At 30.9% G+C, this 13,665-nt stretch overlaps 1 protein-coding gene across 5 annotated transcripts in view; it reads right to left on the bottom strand.

The window, feature by feature from the left end:
• ftz-f1 (ftz transcription factor 1) overlaps positions 1-13,665 on the bottom strand; it is a 106,914-nt gene that overhangs the window by 6,180 nt on the left and 87,069 nt on the right. For 2 of the 5 annotated variants that reach the window (XM_008193153.3, XM_008193151.3), the window contains 3 exons: positions 9,168-9,856; positions 280-538; positions 93-205 (listed from right to left, as the gene is read on the bottom strand). In XM_008193153.3, the coding sequence (XP_008191375.1) occupies positions 93-205; positions 280-538; positions 9,168-9,856 (1,061 nt within the window). Of the gene's footprint in view, positions 1-41; positions 206-279; positions 539-9,167; positions 9,857-13,665 lie in introns of all 5 variants that reach the window. The other 3 variants (XM_015978478.2, XM_008193152.3, XM_015978477.2) reach the window with 2 other exon arrangements.

The raw sequence follows: 13,665 nt of genomic DNA, 5'->3' as shown, positions 1-13,665 counted from the left end.
AACAATGGTAAACAGTTTATAAGAAGCCGATTTATAGTTACATCTACGGCGTCAAAATAGATGGTTGTTCTAAATATGGTGGTTTGTATTACCTGGATTTGTGGGTAACACGTCACCGTATATTCGAGTAAAGCCTGTTGAACTTGTTCGTAACCTTCTTGTACATGTTTCTTGTTTGTGATTCCTCGCACATCTAAAAAATATACTTTTCAGTTATTATAGACCGGACTATCCTGCACCAAGTCCGCCAACGGAAACTTAACTGCAGAAATTACTCACCGGGGTTAAGCAGCAACAGAAATTTAACACAGATGTAGTCGCTAACGTCGAATTTGAGTTCTTGCAGTTTGGCGGTGATGTCAGTGAAGTGGTCTGCTAAACTGGGCACGCCTAAGAGTCCTAAACTTAACAAATCGAACTTCTGACCGTTGTGAAGGGTCATTTCGTCAGGAAGATTGTTGTGCATGCGTTGGTGCATGTGATCCAGAACCAGCATATCCGACCACGAATGTTGGAGTAGTTTCATTTGGTCATCCACCTGAAACACCATTGGTAAGTTTAGAAGCTCCTGTGAAGGACGAAACTAATAATAATAATAATAATAATAATAATGTTTATTAATGTTTAAAGACTACACTGGTCATAACACAAGTCAATAAGAGGGCTTACCAAGAACATAAATGACATAAAATACAATCATCATACATAATATATATATACAAAGTTAATACATAACATCACATTTAAAATCATTAAAATACTCATCATATGAGTAAAAAGCTTTTTTACAGAGGTATCTTTTTATAACCTTTTTAAATTTATTTGTCTTTAGCTTAGCAATATCATCAGGCAACGCATTAAAAAATTTTATTCCTAGGTTTCCGGTGCCGTTTTCGGAGCTTTTTAAGCGAATACTGTGTAGGCAAATTTTATCTCTGTGACGTGTACTATATTCGTGAATGTTACTATGTGATTTAAAATTCTCTATGTTAGATTTTATATAATTTAAACACTGATAAATATACATACAAGGAACAGTAAGTATATTAAAATTCCTGAAAACATATTTGCAGTCTTCTCTATATTTTAGACCTCCTACTATACGGATAGCTCGACGTTGTAATCTGAAAATTGTAGAAATGGAAGCAGAATGACCCCATACTAATAGTCCATAACTGATGTGACACTGGCATAATGAATAAAATGCAGTTTTTAGAGTTTCAGGAGGAACTTGATCTTTTAAATTGCGAAGTGCAAAAATACCACTACAAAGTAATTTTGCAACCTTTTCTGAATGTGTATTAAACCTCAATGAGGAGTCAAGAAAGATTCCTAAAAATTTTGTAGATCCTTCCACAAAATCTATTTTTTTCTTTAATGAAAAAACCAATGTATTTGTTTTATTTTTGTTTAATGTTAATTTATTGGATTCGAACCAAGACAAAGCCTTTGACTGTGCATCATCTACGATTTTTAACGCTGTAGACAGATTTTCGTTTTTTGTATCATCTGCAAAATGTATACTTTTATTTTCCATGTATGAAGAAAAATCATTTATATAAATAATAAAAAGAAGTGGCCCAAGTACAGAGCCTTGGGGCACTCCTAATTCAACACGATTTTTGCCTGAGTCAATTCCTTTGTGTCTTACAAGCTGTGATCTGTTGCTTAAAAATGATGCTATCATTTTACAACTACTAGGTAGCAAGTTATAAAAATATAATTATAAACTAAAAATAACATCAGCGTATTACAGCCTTGATTTTTTCCAAATCAACGGAGAAAGTAATTCTAATTATGAATCTAATCTCTCCTTAGACCTTCATTCCTAACGGTAATTTGCGATGATTCAAGCAAAAATCTCAAAACCAATTCCCGATAATATTGCAACTCGCACCGAGCATTTCCCAATTAAATGCCTCTTGGTGACTTTAATAGAAACCGCCTAAGCCGAATTCAAATCATTTTGTAAATAAAATAACTGTGTCAGACCGAATGAATATTTTAAAACTTGTTCTCTATTGCGTGACGTGGAAAGAGACAGCGCTAAAAAAACAGAGAATGAAATACGTTGTGTAGTAAGATTATGTAAAATGAGCAAATAGTTGAAAGTGAAAACGACCGGCGAATTTAGGCCAAGTTCAATATGTCCGGTCTGTTCTATCACGATGAGTCAGAATTTATTGCTTGTTTTCATGTTAATCATTTCACCTAGATTCACAATTGTTAACACAAAACTGAATCAATATTTGTCCGGGCGGTATTTTTAGTCAACTTGAATCAATATTATTATAACGACTGCGAGATTTTGTGATTTTTCTCACGTCCAATCGTCAAAACCATATAAATTTCAAAGTTAATAAGCACAACCTGTGAATGCAACGGAACGTATTTTAATACTCTGGGAAAAATTTAACGCATGGCGACCTTCAAATAATTAAAACTCGATGAGAACTTAACATTGTTAGGAAAATAGCGGCGTTATAAGGGGCAAATGCTCTGAATTATTTATTAAAAACTTACATATTAATTTCCTTATCAGGAGAAGATATGTAATAACGTAATAACTTTTGAAACATGTCAGAACCGAACTACAAGAAAATTCTTTCTCTTACAGAACACACATGTTTGATTTTTTGTACGTCGTTTCTACAATTTGTTTACTCAATAATAATTACTTTTTTTTTCAAATATTATTACGATAACTTGATCTGCTTGGAGTTGTAGGTGCTTTTCAACACTTGGAAAATTATACCACGAAAATTAATGTTTTTTAAGTTTTCGCTATTATAATTGAGGTAGGTGAGTTCTTTTTCCGTATTTTTTGGTCTTTTTATAATCACAAAGATAGTTTATTTTTGAAAAATGGATTTCAAATTTTGATTCTGCAATAAAAAATCAATAGATATTACTGTGAGCTTTTACCTTAACTAGAAAGTGCAAACACTTTTTGCAATGTTGGAAAAATCTCTCCAATAAAAAATTGAATGAGTTTCAAATCCCCTTGTATTTTTAAAATGATGCTTGAAAAACTTGACAATACAAAAAAAGAGCTATGGTAAGTAACAAACTGATTTCAAATTTGGATTCTGTATTAAAAAATCAATAGATATCATTTACTTCAATTTTTTGGTTTAACTACAGATAGTGCAAATACAGCTACGAATAAAAACATTAAAAATTTTAATTACTATTTTGGGAAAATCACTGCAATAAAAACTGAACGAGTTCCAACTCGGCTATCAGCATTTCAAAAATCATTATGTAAATTTTCTATCGTCTAAATTAAATAAAATTTTGATTCAGAAAGCTTTTACTACCATTTTTGAGTTATTTGATTGCAAAAACAAGTCTATTTTAAAAGATTAAAATGTCATATTGTCTAGATAAGAAAGAAAATTCTGAATGTTCTAAATATAAATTGGGGAATCTAGCGTTTGGCGGAGTTCGTCATTTTTTCTTTAACAAGGTAATACAGGATTTGTTTATTTCCTTTTGCTTTTTTTCGTTAGAAAAAAAAATAAAAATAAAAACTTCTTTACGAATCTTCAAAGACCGTCTCAAAATATTGATGCAAATCCTACTGACTGCGCCAAGTTATTTGTTAAGAGCAAGACTTGGTTATGTAAAAATAAGTTTCTAAAGAAATGTTAACTACAGAATTCAGAAAATGTTAAAAAAGTGGTTTTATAATTTTGTGATGTTCTTTCTAATTTTTTCAAGATACGCTTGGTGCATTAATTTTAATCAACCAGACCTAACTACAGAGATACGAAAATATTTTTTTAAACAAGGCTTTGTAGGGTCGAAACCCGGGTAGGACAAATAAACTTACCTCTTTTATAAAGCAAATAACCCCCTCAAAATTTGAATAGTGTGAAACATAGAAACATTAAAAAATAATGAAAACTGAAGAAGTTAACAAAATAAGTTTGTAGCTCCAGATTTTTTTAAATATGACTTTAGGAATTTTTTCAAGATTTTTCCCGTGATCTACACATGCTTCTCAACAACGTACCACTGAGTTGGTGCGCCATTTTTTGAGCACCCTGTATAAAAAAAGCCGGATAAAAGTTTTTATCTTATATGGGTTGTCTTAATCTTTATAACACCACCAGGAAACAAAAAAAAAAAGATAACAAAAACGTAAAAACCGTCTTTATAATACTGCATAGAGGGAAATAGTGACGGTTTTGAACACCTTCTGTAAATATTATTTAGAATTTTGGACACAAAATGTATTTCTAACAAAATGTCCAATTTTAGTTTAAAAAAATCAATCTCTCTTTTCTATTTGAAACAATTGTTAGTATACCATAATATAATATAATATAACTTTTCAGTTAAATTATCACAACGGTGTGATTCCACTTAAAATTTTGAGAGGGTTGTTTGTATTACAAAAAAAAGCGCTACAAGTTCTAAAATTACCCAAAAAAATCCCTTGTCAATAAAAACTGAATAGTTTCGTAATTTTTAATTTTCCCTTAATTATTTTCTGAGACATTCAGAATCGTTCTAAACGCTCGAAACGGTATCAAAATATTCAAAAAAAGAAAAAGAATGTTGTATTCAACTTGCTCAAAAAATATAAAAGTAACACATTTATCGACCAATGTATAGTTTTTCGGGTAGTTTTTGAAGATTTGCTTATTAAAAGCGAGCTAAATCGAGTGAAACAAATCAAATAAAGCTTTAGCATGAACTAAAATAAACTTCAAACGCACTAAATATCGCGAAATGCTCTAAGCTAAAATAGCATCAATTTGGATAAAATTTCGGGATTTTCCAGTGTTAGCGAAATTAATCGAAAAGTTTAGTTTTGACCTCAAAAATGTGCTCAAACTCTCGAAAAAACCAAAAATAAAGCAATTTTCGACCCATTTTGTGACTTTAACCCACTCTTAACAAAGATTTTCTAGCAAAAAAACATTCAAAAAATTTTTGTTCATAAAGGAGCAAACCAGTCCGGGCCTGCATAAGATATGTAATAACTTAAATATTTAAAATCCAAAGTGTGTAATAACACGAAAACCCAAAGTTCCAAGTTTGTGCTTCGTCACGTTGATGGCGAGAGAAATGAGTTGTCCAGTGGCGTCGAAATGCGATAATAATGATATTGAAAGCGAAGCGTCAAAGACTTTCCCCCCGGTTTGCTATTCGGAACACTTTCCATTTTTGCTATAGAATCCGTCGTTTCGTAATAGTTTGCGACTTGCGGCGTACTTGACCCACTAACAATGGCCTACATAGCGTTAAGCGAGCGAAACCCAGCGGCGGGGATAACGTCCGGACGTCGAGCAATCAAGCAAATAAATGAACCTGAAAGCGGCACTGCTCACGAGTTGGCCTTTTTGCCTGCCTTGTGCACGAGCTGCATATTGTTTGTCACTGGGAGCAATATTTGTTATTGCCACACGTCGACATTTAGCAATATTCTCAACATATACAGGCACGCCACCGGTGAATTATTTAAATACAGCTCAATTTGGTAAAGCTAGAGTTGCTCAATTACGATGTTCGACTTGAATTGCTATGTAGGTCGCCAATTGCATACTATCTGATTAATTCTTGAAGTAATACACGTTCTTAATTTTAACACTTCCATGGACGCTACTTTTTGTGCTTTCGTGTATCAATTTCCAATTTCAAAATTTCACCGGACTCTGGCAAGTGCGCAACCCGGTGATACAATAATAACAGTTCCGATTGCCTTGGCCGAAATTAGAGCACTTTAGCATAATTTAATCCAATAAGACGCGAACGACTTATTCAGATCCTTTGCTGGTGAATGACATTTCACGTGGAGAGCGACCTAGGACTTGAATTTTTACCTAAAGCCCCACAGAAGGATATCGCCGGTTCGTTACAGAATTGTTTTCCATTAATTACATTTTATTTCAAGTGGAAACCAATAATTGCAATTTCACGGACAACACTCATTTTAAATGCTATTTTTTCATCTTTTAAACTTGGGCCAAATTAAATTCGTGAGAATCAAACTCGAGAGAACCTTTTTTCTAAAACTACAAGCAGAGATGTGAAAAAATAACCTTCCTGGAACGAATATTAAGATCTCAGAAAAAAAGTTCTAGCTATTATCAACTTTTGCTTAGTAGTGAACTCCCTTGACATTTGACCATTTTATTGAAGTATGTAATGTTAAATTTGGACTTCCTCCATTGTTGAAAACAAATTTCTCAAAATTACAGAGCATAATCACTAAAAAACAAGTTTGAAATTATTGTAAAAGAAAATTTCACGTAAGGATGTAGAAATAATTTGTGCTAATTACCAAAAACTGGGTTACAAACTTATTGGCAAAAGGTTTTTTTTTATTTCATGTTTATGTTTACAAATATAACTTGCAACGAAAAAATTACCAAAAAAAGAAATAAAAAAATTGTTTGATTTTTTAATAAAGGTAAAGTACCTACATGTTTCGGCATTACTTAACCATTAAACTTGAAAATATCCAGGTCGATAGATTATTATTTATTGAATTTTCGGTTCTATTTTTTCATTTTCTGTTTTTTTTTTTTTCACATATGTGTTACTTTATATTCTTTTGAGTATATTATGAAATCGGCATTTAAGCAAAAGAAATTAGATCCAAATTTGAAATAGTTGGTTCTTTGTAGGTGTTTAAAAATTCTCTTTTAATTACATTCTCGATTTTATAGTTTTATAGTTTATAGATTATAATGAAAATGTTTTGTTCTTCTATTTTTCGAACTTTTCGACCGAAAAATTCATTGTTGTTTTTTTAAATCCTAAACCGTCTTTTTCAACTTTAAAATTATCAAATTATTATTATTATTATTACTATTATCATAATGTGAAAAATAAAAACAAAAATAATTGTCAAAAAAATATAAAAATGATTATAATAAAAATGTTTTGTTCTTCTATTTTTTGAACTTTTCGACGGAAAAATTAATCGTTTTTTTTTAATCCCAAACCTTCTCTTTCAACTTTAAAATTATCAAATTATTATTATTATTATTATTATTATTACTATTATCATAATGTGTTTTTAATCCCAAACCTTCTCTTTCAACTTTAAAATTATCATATTATTATTATTATTATTATTATTATCATAATGTGAAAAATAAAAACAAAAATAATTGTCAAAAAAATATAAAAATGATTATAATAAAAATGTTTTGTTCTTCTATTTTTTGAACTTTTCGACCGAAAAATCAATCGGTTTTTTTACTCCCAAACCCTCTCTTTCAACTTTAAAATTATCAAAGTATTATTATTATCATCATAATGTGAAAAATAAAAACAAAAATGGGCCCCACAACTTAATAAATGCGAGAAGTTATTATCAAAATCCTGGAACCCAATTAAAAAACAGCGGAAAATTAAAACACTTTGTACAGGGTGTTATTTGTAATAAGCCGTAATACTTAATATGAATGAATTAAGCTATTCAAACTTAAAGAAACTTATCAAAAGTTATTGAATTTTATTTTTAAATGGTATAATTTTTGTAGACCTTTTTTTGTTAACAGCTTTTCAATCTGCATGCAAATTAAATAGAATCATAACCAATAATCTTCTGATGTCAAAATATTTGTCAACAAACACCATATCCTGCTGAAGTGTTGCAAACAACAAAAAAAGTTGATTTTTTTTTGATTAATTTGTAGTATGGGCAAAGTTAAACACAAAGCCTAAATACTTATTTGAAAATACGAATAAATTATAAATAAATAGGAAACACGAGAACAGTCAAAATTTGAAATAGTGCTAATAGATCTAACAATTTGTTTTTTCTTGTTTTTTACTAATAGCCTCCACAAATTACCTAAAAAAATTCAGATTATATTTTTTGACATTAAAAATTCTCAGCCATTTTTTTTAAAACTTGGCATTTAGTCTTTTTTAAAAATGTATATTTTAATGTTGTAGAACATTTTTGAAGGGGACTTTGAGGGCCTTCTTGACATAAATTGTTTTATAGCTTTATGGCACCAATTAGTTAAGAATCATTGGCTTTGGTTGAAATTTGAAAGCCCATTTGGTTTAAAAAACAAGTTTGTCCCTTGTAAGTCTTTTGGAAAATGTACTATTTTGGAGTAAAATAATAAAATGTAAAAAGATACAGTCGATATGTATTAGCACAGTTATCACAATTTTTTATGTAAATATGAAATAAAATTGTAGGTTTTACTACATTGATTTTATTCATTTGTGTTTAGGTTGACAGAAAAAAATCTTTCATTAAAGAATAACACATTTTTATTTTTTTTTTTTCGAAAAGTTTTCATAGGCCAGGGCCTGAATATTGTGTAAATTTCGTCACAGTCTCCAGAGCATTTACAATATATTTTATTGAAAGTGTTGTTGTTTTATTAAAAGTTCATACCGCAGAAATGAAATTGGTGGGAAGTAAAAAAAAACGACTTATGTAGATTTCTGCTCAGATGAACCGGAAATATGTTCAACCTAAAAAGCTTTGAAAAATTATACATTTATTGCTTTTAGTAAATAATTTTCGAACGAAATTTCAAGATATATATAGGTTCGGCGTATCGAGGTCTCACTGTAATATTAGGATTAGAATATATTTCATTTTGTAATCAAACAATTTTGTTAAACAAACAGTTTTGCTAAAAAGGTAAAAAACAAATATTTGCTGCGCAAACCCCGCAAGTATTTTCAGCACAGAATCAGCAAATATTTTTAAATTTAAAGGTTTCACAGAACATTACTTTCAAGTAATGTTAAACGTCCGTACATTTAAAGAAGAGAACTTCCGAAGCCTTACTGTTTATTTCTGTAGCTTTTTGGAGTTAGAAATGCAAAGTAAAGTCTTCATATGTTTTGACTTAACTTTCTTCAACGTAATTAATAAAAACGTTAAAAATTATTTTTTTCGGGGCTGTAAAAGGGCAAACTAAAGACTCAATTTTAAATTACCAACCACCTGTTGAGTAATGTTGACACAATCAAAATCCCCCCAAAACAGGGTTTTACGATAAAGGGTTGACAGTCTGATTTATGACATTTTTTAGCTAAACTGTAAGCTAACGAATTGTGAATGTTGAATGTGAAAATAATAAATGCGTGAAAAATGTGAACAACCTTAACATACCTCTAAACACACAAACGGTTGGTAATTTAAAACTGAGGCATTTTTTCGGGATACGAACCTTGAGATCCTTAAAGAACACAGAATTCCTCGCCCAATCGACTTGAGAGAACAGATTTTGGTCCAAAACTTTACACATAAGTTCAAATAAGTCCACTTCACACTGATTATACGTTTGGTTCTGGAGTAAAGTATACAAAGAGTTTTGCCACTCGCGATCGTCGATGGCTTGCACAAAGTCCCTGATAAGCGGCGACACTTTACTGGAGGGCGGCGCGCTGCCCCCTTGCACCACCGTGTCGAACTGGAACGCCTTGGGGCTGAGCGAGTGGGGCGAGGTGGTGGTGGAGTTGGCGGAGCCCCAGAGCTTGTTGTCGGGCCCCATCACCATGGAGGAGGGCCCCCCGGGCACCCCGACGATCTGCAGCGCCGGCTGCTGGCTGGACGCCTGCTGCACCAGGTTGGAGGTGTTGACCTGGCCCAGGGCGACGGCGATGGGGCTCGGCGACGAGTCGGGCGACGATGTTAGAGATGACACTTGCGGAATTTGGATTTCTTGCTTGATGTGGATGTTGGCGAAGGGTGATGTTCCGGGCTGGCTGCTGTACATGGCGTCACCGAGAGAGCTTCCCCGTAGCGTTTGCGCCGCCAGCTGTCGTTGTCGCATCATTTGCAGTTTTCGGGCACGGTCGCGTTTGTACATCGGACCGAATTTGTTCCTGCCGCCTCTCATTCGGTCTGCTCGGACAGCTATAAAAAAAAACAAAATTTAATTACGATTCAATCACGTATTTTTATTAGAATCATTGGTACTGCCATTTACATCAGCTAACCAACAGTTATAAAAAAAATATCAAAACATCACCAACCACCGAAAAGAATAACTTCCATAAGTAAAATATCATTACGAAGATGAGTAAATACCTAAGTAATTGATTTTTATAATTTCGATTTTTTTCAGCAGAATTAAAAAAAATCGAGTTTTTTTTGTTCAATGTTTTTTTTTCGGAAACAAATATGAAATCAGTAAGCCAAAGTTTTTTGCCAAAACAACGCGCAAATTGTGTTCGATTCGCCGCGTGTAAGAATCCTCTGAAGATATTTTTGCTTGTGTAAAACATCAATAATTGGTTAATTCAGAAAATGAGAAAAAATTTACAAACCCCGAAAAAGTGCATTTTTATTGACAGAGAGAAATTTTTGTAGTATTTTGGAAATTTCTAACACTTAACCCCTTTGTAATACATATCAATGGAACCATCTCTCTTAAGACACCTCAGATGAACTGCTAAACTGCATAAACTGCTCAAAAAATGTTTGTGATATTGGTGTTTTAATTAATATTAATATTAATTAAGAAAATAAGAAAAAAATTTACAAACCCCGAAAAAGTGCATTTTTTATTGTCAGAGAAACTTTTGTAGTACTTTGGAAATTTCTAACACTTAACCCCTTTGTAATAGATATCAATGGAACCACCTCTCTTAAGACACCTTAGATGAACTGCTAAACTGCATAAACTGCTCAAAAAATGTTAGTGATAGTGGTGTTTTAATTAATATTAATATTAATTAAGAAAATAAGAAAAAAAATTACAAACCCTGAAAAAGTGCATTTTTTATTGTCAGAGAAACTTTTGTAGTACTTTGGAAATTTCTAACACTTAACCCCTTTGTAATACATATCAATGGAACCACCTCTTTTAAGACACCTCAGATGTACTGCTAAACTGCATAAACTGCTCAAAAAATGTTTGTGATATTGGTGTTTTAATTAATATTAATATTAATTAAGAAAATAAGAAAAAAATTTACAAACCCCGAAAAAGTGCATTTTTTATTGTCAGAGAAACTTTTGTAGTACTTTGGAAATTTCTAACACTTAACCCCTTTGTAATAGATATCAATGGAACCACCTCTCTTAAGACACCTTAGATGAACTGCTAAACTGCATAAACTGCTCAAAAAATGTTAGTGATAGTGGTGTTTTAATTAATATTAATATTAATTAAGAAAATAAGAAAAAAAATTACAAACCCTGAAAAAGTGCATTTTTTATTGTCAGAGAAACTTTTGTAGTACTTTGGAAATTTCTAACACTTAACCCCTTTGTAATACATATCAATGGAACCACCTCTTTTAAGACACCTCAGATGTACTGCTAAACTGCATAAACTGCTCAAAAAATGTTTGTGATATTGGTGTTTTAATTAATATTAATATTAATTAAGAAAATAAGAAAAAAATTTACAAACCCCGAAAAAGTGCATTTTTTATTGTCAGAGAAACTTTTGTAGTACTTTGGAAATTTCTAACACTTAACCCCTTTGTAATACATATCAATGGAACCATCTCTCTTAAGACACCTCAGATGAACTGCTAAACTGCATAAACTGCTCGAAAAATGTTTGTGATATTGGTGTTTTAATTAATATTAATATTAATTAAGAAAATAAGAAAAAAAATTACAAACCCTGAAAAAGTGCATTTTTCATTGTCAGAGAAACTTTTGTAGTACTTTGGAAATTTCTAACACTTAACCCCTTTGTAATACATATCAATGGAACCACCTCTTTTAAGACACCTCAGATGTACTGCTAAACTGCATAAACTGCTCAAAAAATGTTAGTGATATTAGTGTTTTAATTAATATTAATATTAATTAAGAAAATAAGAAAAAAAATTACAAACCCTGAAAAAGTGCATTTTTTATTGTCAGAGAAACTTTTGTAGTACTTTGGAAATTTCTAACACTTAAGCCCTTTGTAATACATATCAATGGAACCACCTCTTTTAAGACACCTCAGATGAACTGCTAAACTGCATAAACTGCTCAAAAAATGTTTGTGATATTGGTGTTTTAATTAATATTAATATTAATTAAGAAAATAAGAAAAAAATTTACAAACCCTGAAAAAGTGCATTTTTTATTGTCAGAGAAACTTTTGTAGTACTTTGGAAATTTCTAACACTTAACCCCTTTGTAATACATATCAATGGAACCATCTCTTTTAAGACACCTCAGATGAACTGCTAAACTGCATAAACTGCTCAAAAAATGTTAGTGATATTGGTGTTTTAATTAATATTAATATTAATTAAGAAAATAAGAAAAAAAATTACAAACCCTGAAAAAGTGCATTTTTTATTGTCAGAGAAACTTTTGAAGTACTTTGGAAATTTCTAACACTTAACCCCTTTGTAATACATATCAATGGAACCACCTCTTTTAAGACACCTAGATGAACTGCTAAACTGCATAAACTGCTCAAAAAATGTTAGTGATATTGGTGTTTTAATTAATATTAATTAAGAAAATAAGAAAAAAATTTACAAACCCCGAAAAAGTGCATTTTTTATTGTCAGAGAAACTTTTTGTAGTACTTTGGAAATTTCTAACACTTAACCCCTTTGTAATACATATCAATGGAACCACCTCTTTTAAGACACCTCAGATGAACTGCTAAACTGCATAAACTGCTCGAAAAATGTTTGTGATATTGGTGTTTTAATTAATATTAATATTAATTAAGAAAATAAGAAAAAAAATACAAACCCTGAAAAAGTGCATTTTTTATTGTCAGAGAAACTTTTGTAGTACTTTGGAAATTTCTAACACTTAACCCCTTTGTAATACATATCAATGGAACCATCTCTCTTAAGACACCTCAGATGAACTGCTAAACTGCATAAACTGCTCGAAAAATGTTATTGATATTGGTATTTTAATTAACTGCTCTACGACAGTAAAAGAAATCTAATTATTCTAATCAATTTTCAAGCATTAAAATCAGTTTATTTGATTTTTTTTAATTCAGTAATATTCTCAACATTTTTTCATCAGTTTAAATGAATTAAATAGCAAACGCAGTTAGTTCTAGCACAAGTTTTCTATAAACATCAAATAAAAAATCATCCTGAATTTATTTAAGGAGTTTTTGTTTTTCGAAAAACATAGCTCTTTTTACACTTTTTTCTGACTTTTTTCAAAGACATTTTACTGTATTGTGTACTACTCAGGTTTTTTCTACTATTGCTTATAGAAAATTTTCTATAATATAAATTGAAGTTACTAAAAACTTCTTAAGCTCATTCACCAAACAATTAAGAACTTAAAGAGTAAACAAATACGAGGAAAATTAAACATCTGATCAAAGGATTTAAAAAAATGCAACTCGTCTATTTACTAATTTTTTTATGTTAAAATATAGATATTTCTCCCATAAGCGAATTAAAATTTCCTGTGACAAAAAATTGTTTCATCTTTTTTTCCACATTTTCTTCAAAGGTCAAAAAGTTTTTTGAACGGCAGATCATATTTTTTGGAAAAATACACAATCATAGACCCAAGGCATCGTATCATTTAATCATTTGATGTCACATAACTGTTACTTCATAATTTTTTTATTCCACAAAATAATTGTTCTTTATTTGACTAATCTTGCAAAATTTAATTTGCAGTTTGAGACTTTGTTTGACAGCGTGTGGTATAATTAGATACACAGAAATACTCGCAATAAATTCGATCTGTATTTATTTCAATCGAACATAGGGAATCAT

The sequence above is a fragment of the Tribolium castaneum genome, chromosome 1 (genome assembly GCF_031307605.1).
Source record: "Tribolium castaneum strain GA2 chromosome 1, icTriCast1.1, whole genome shotgun sequence".
Lineage (NCBI taxonomy): Eukaryota > Metazoa > Arthropoda > Insecta > Coleoptera > Tenebrionidae > Tribolium > Tribolium castaneum.
This window is presented reverse-complemented; position numbering and strand designations above follow the sequence as displayed.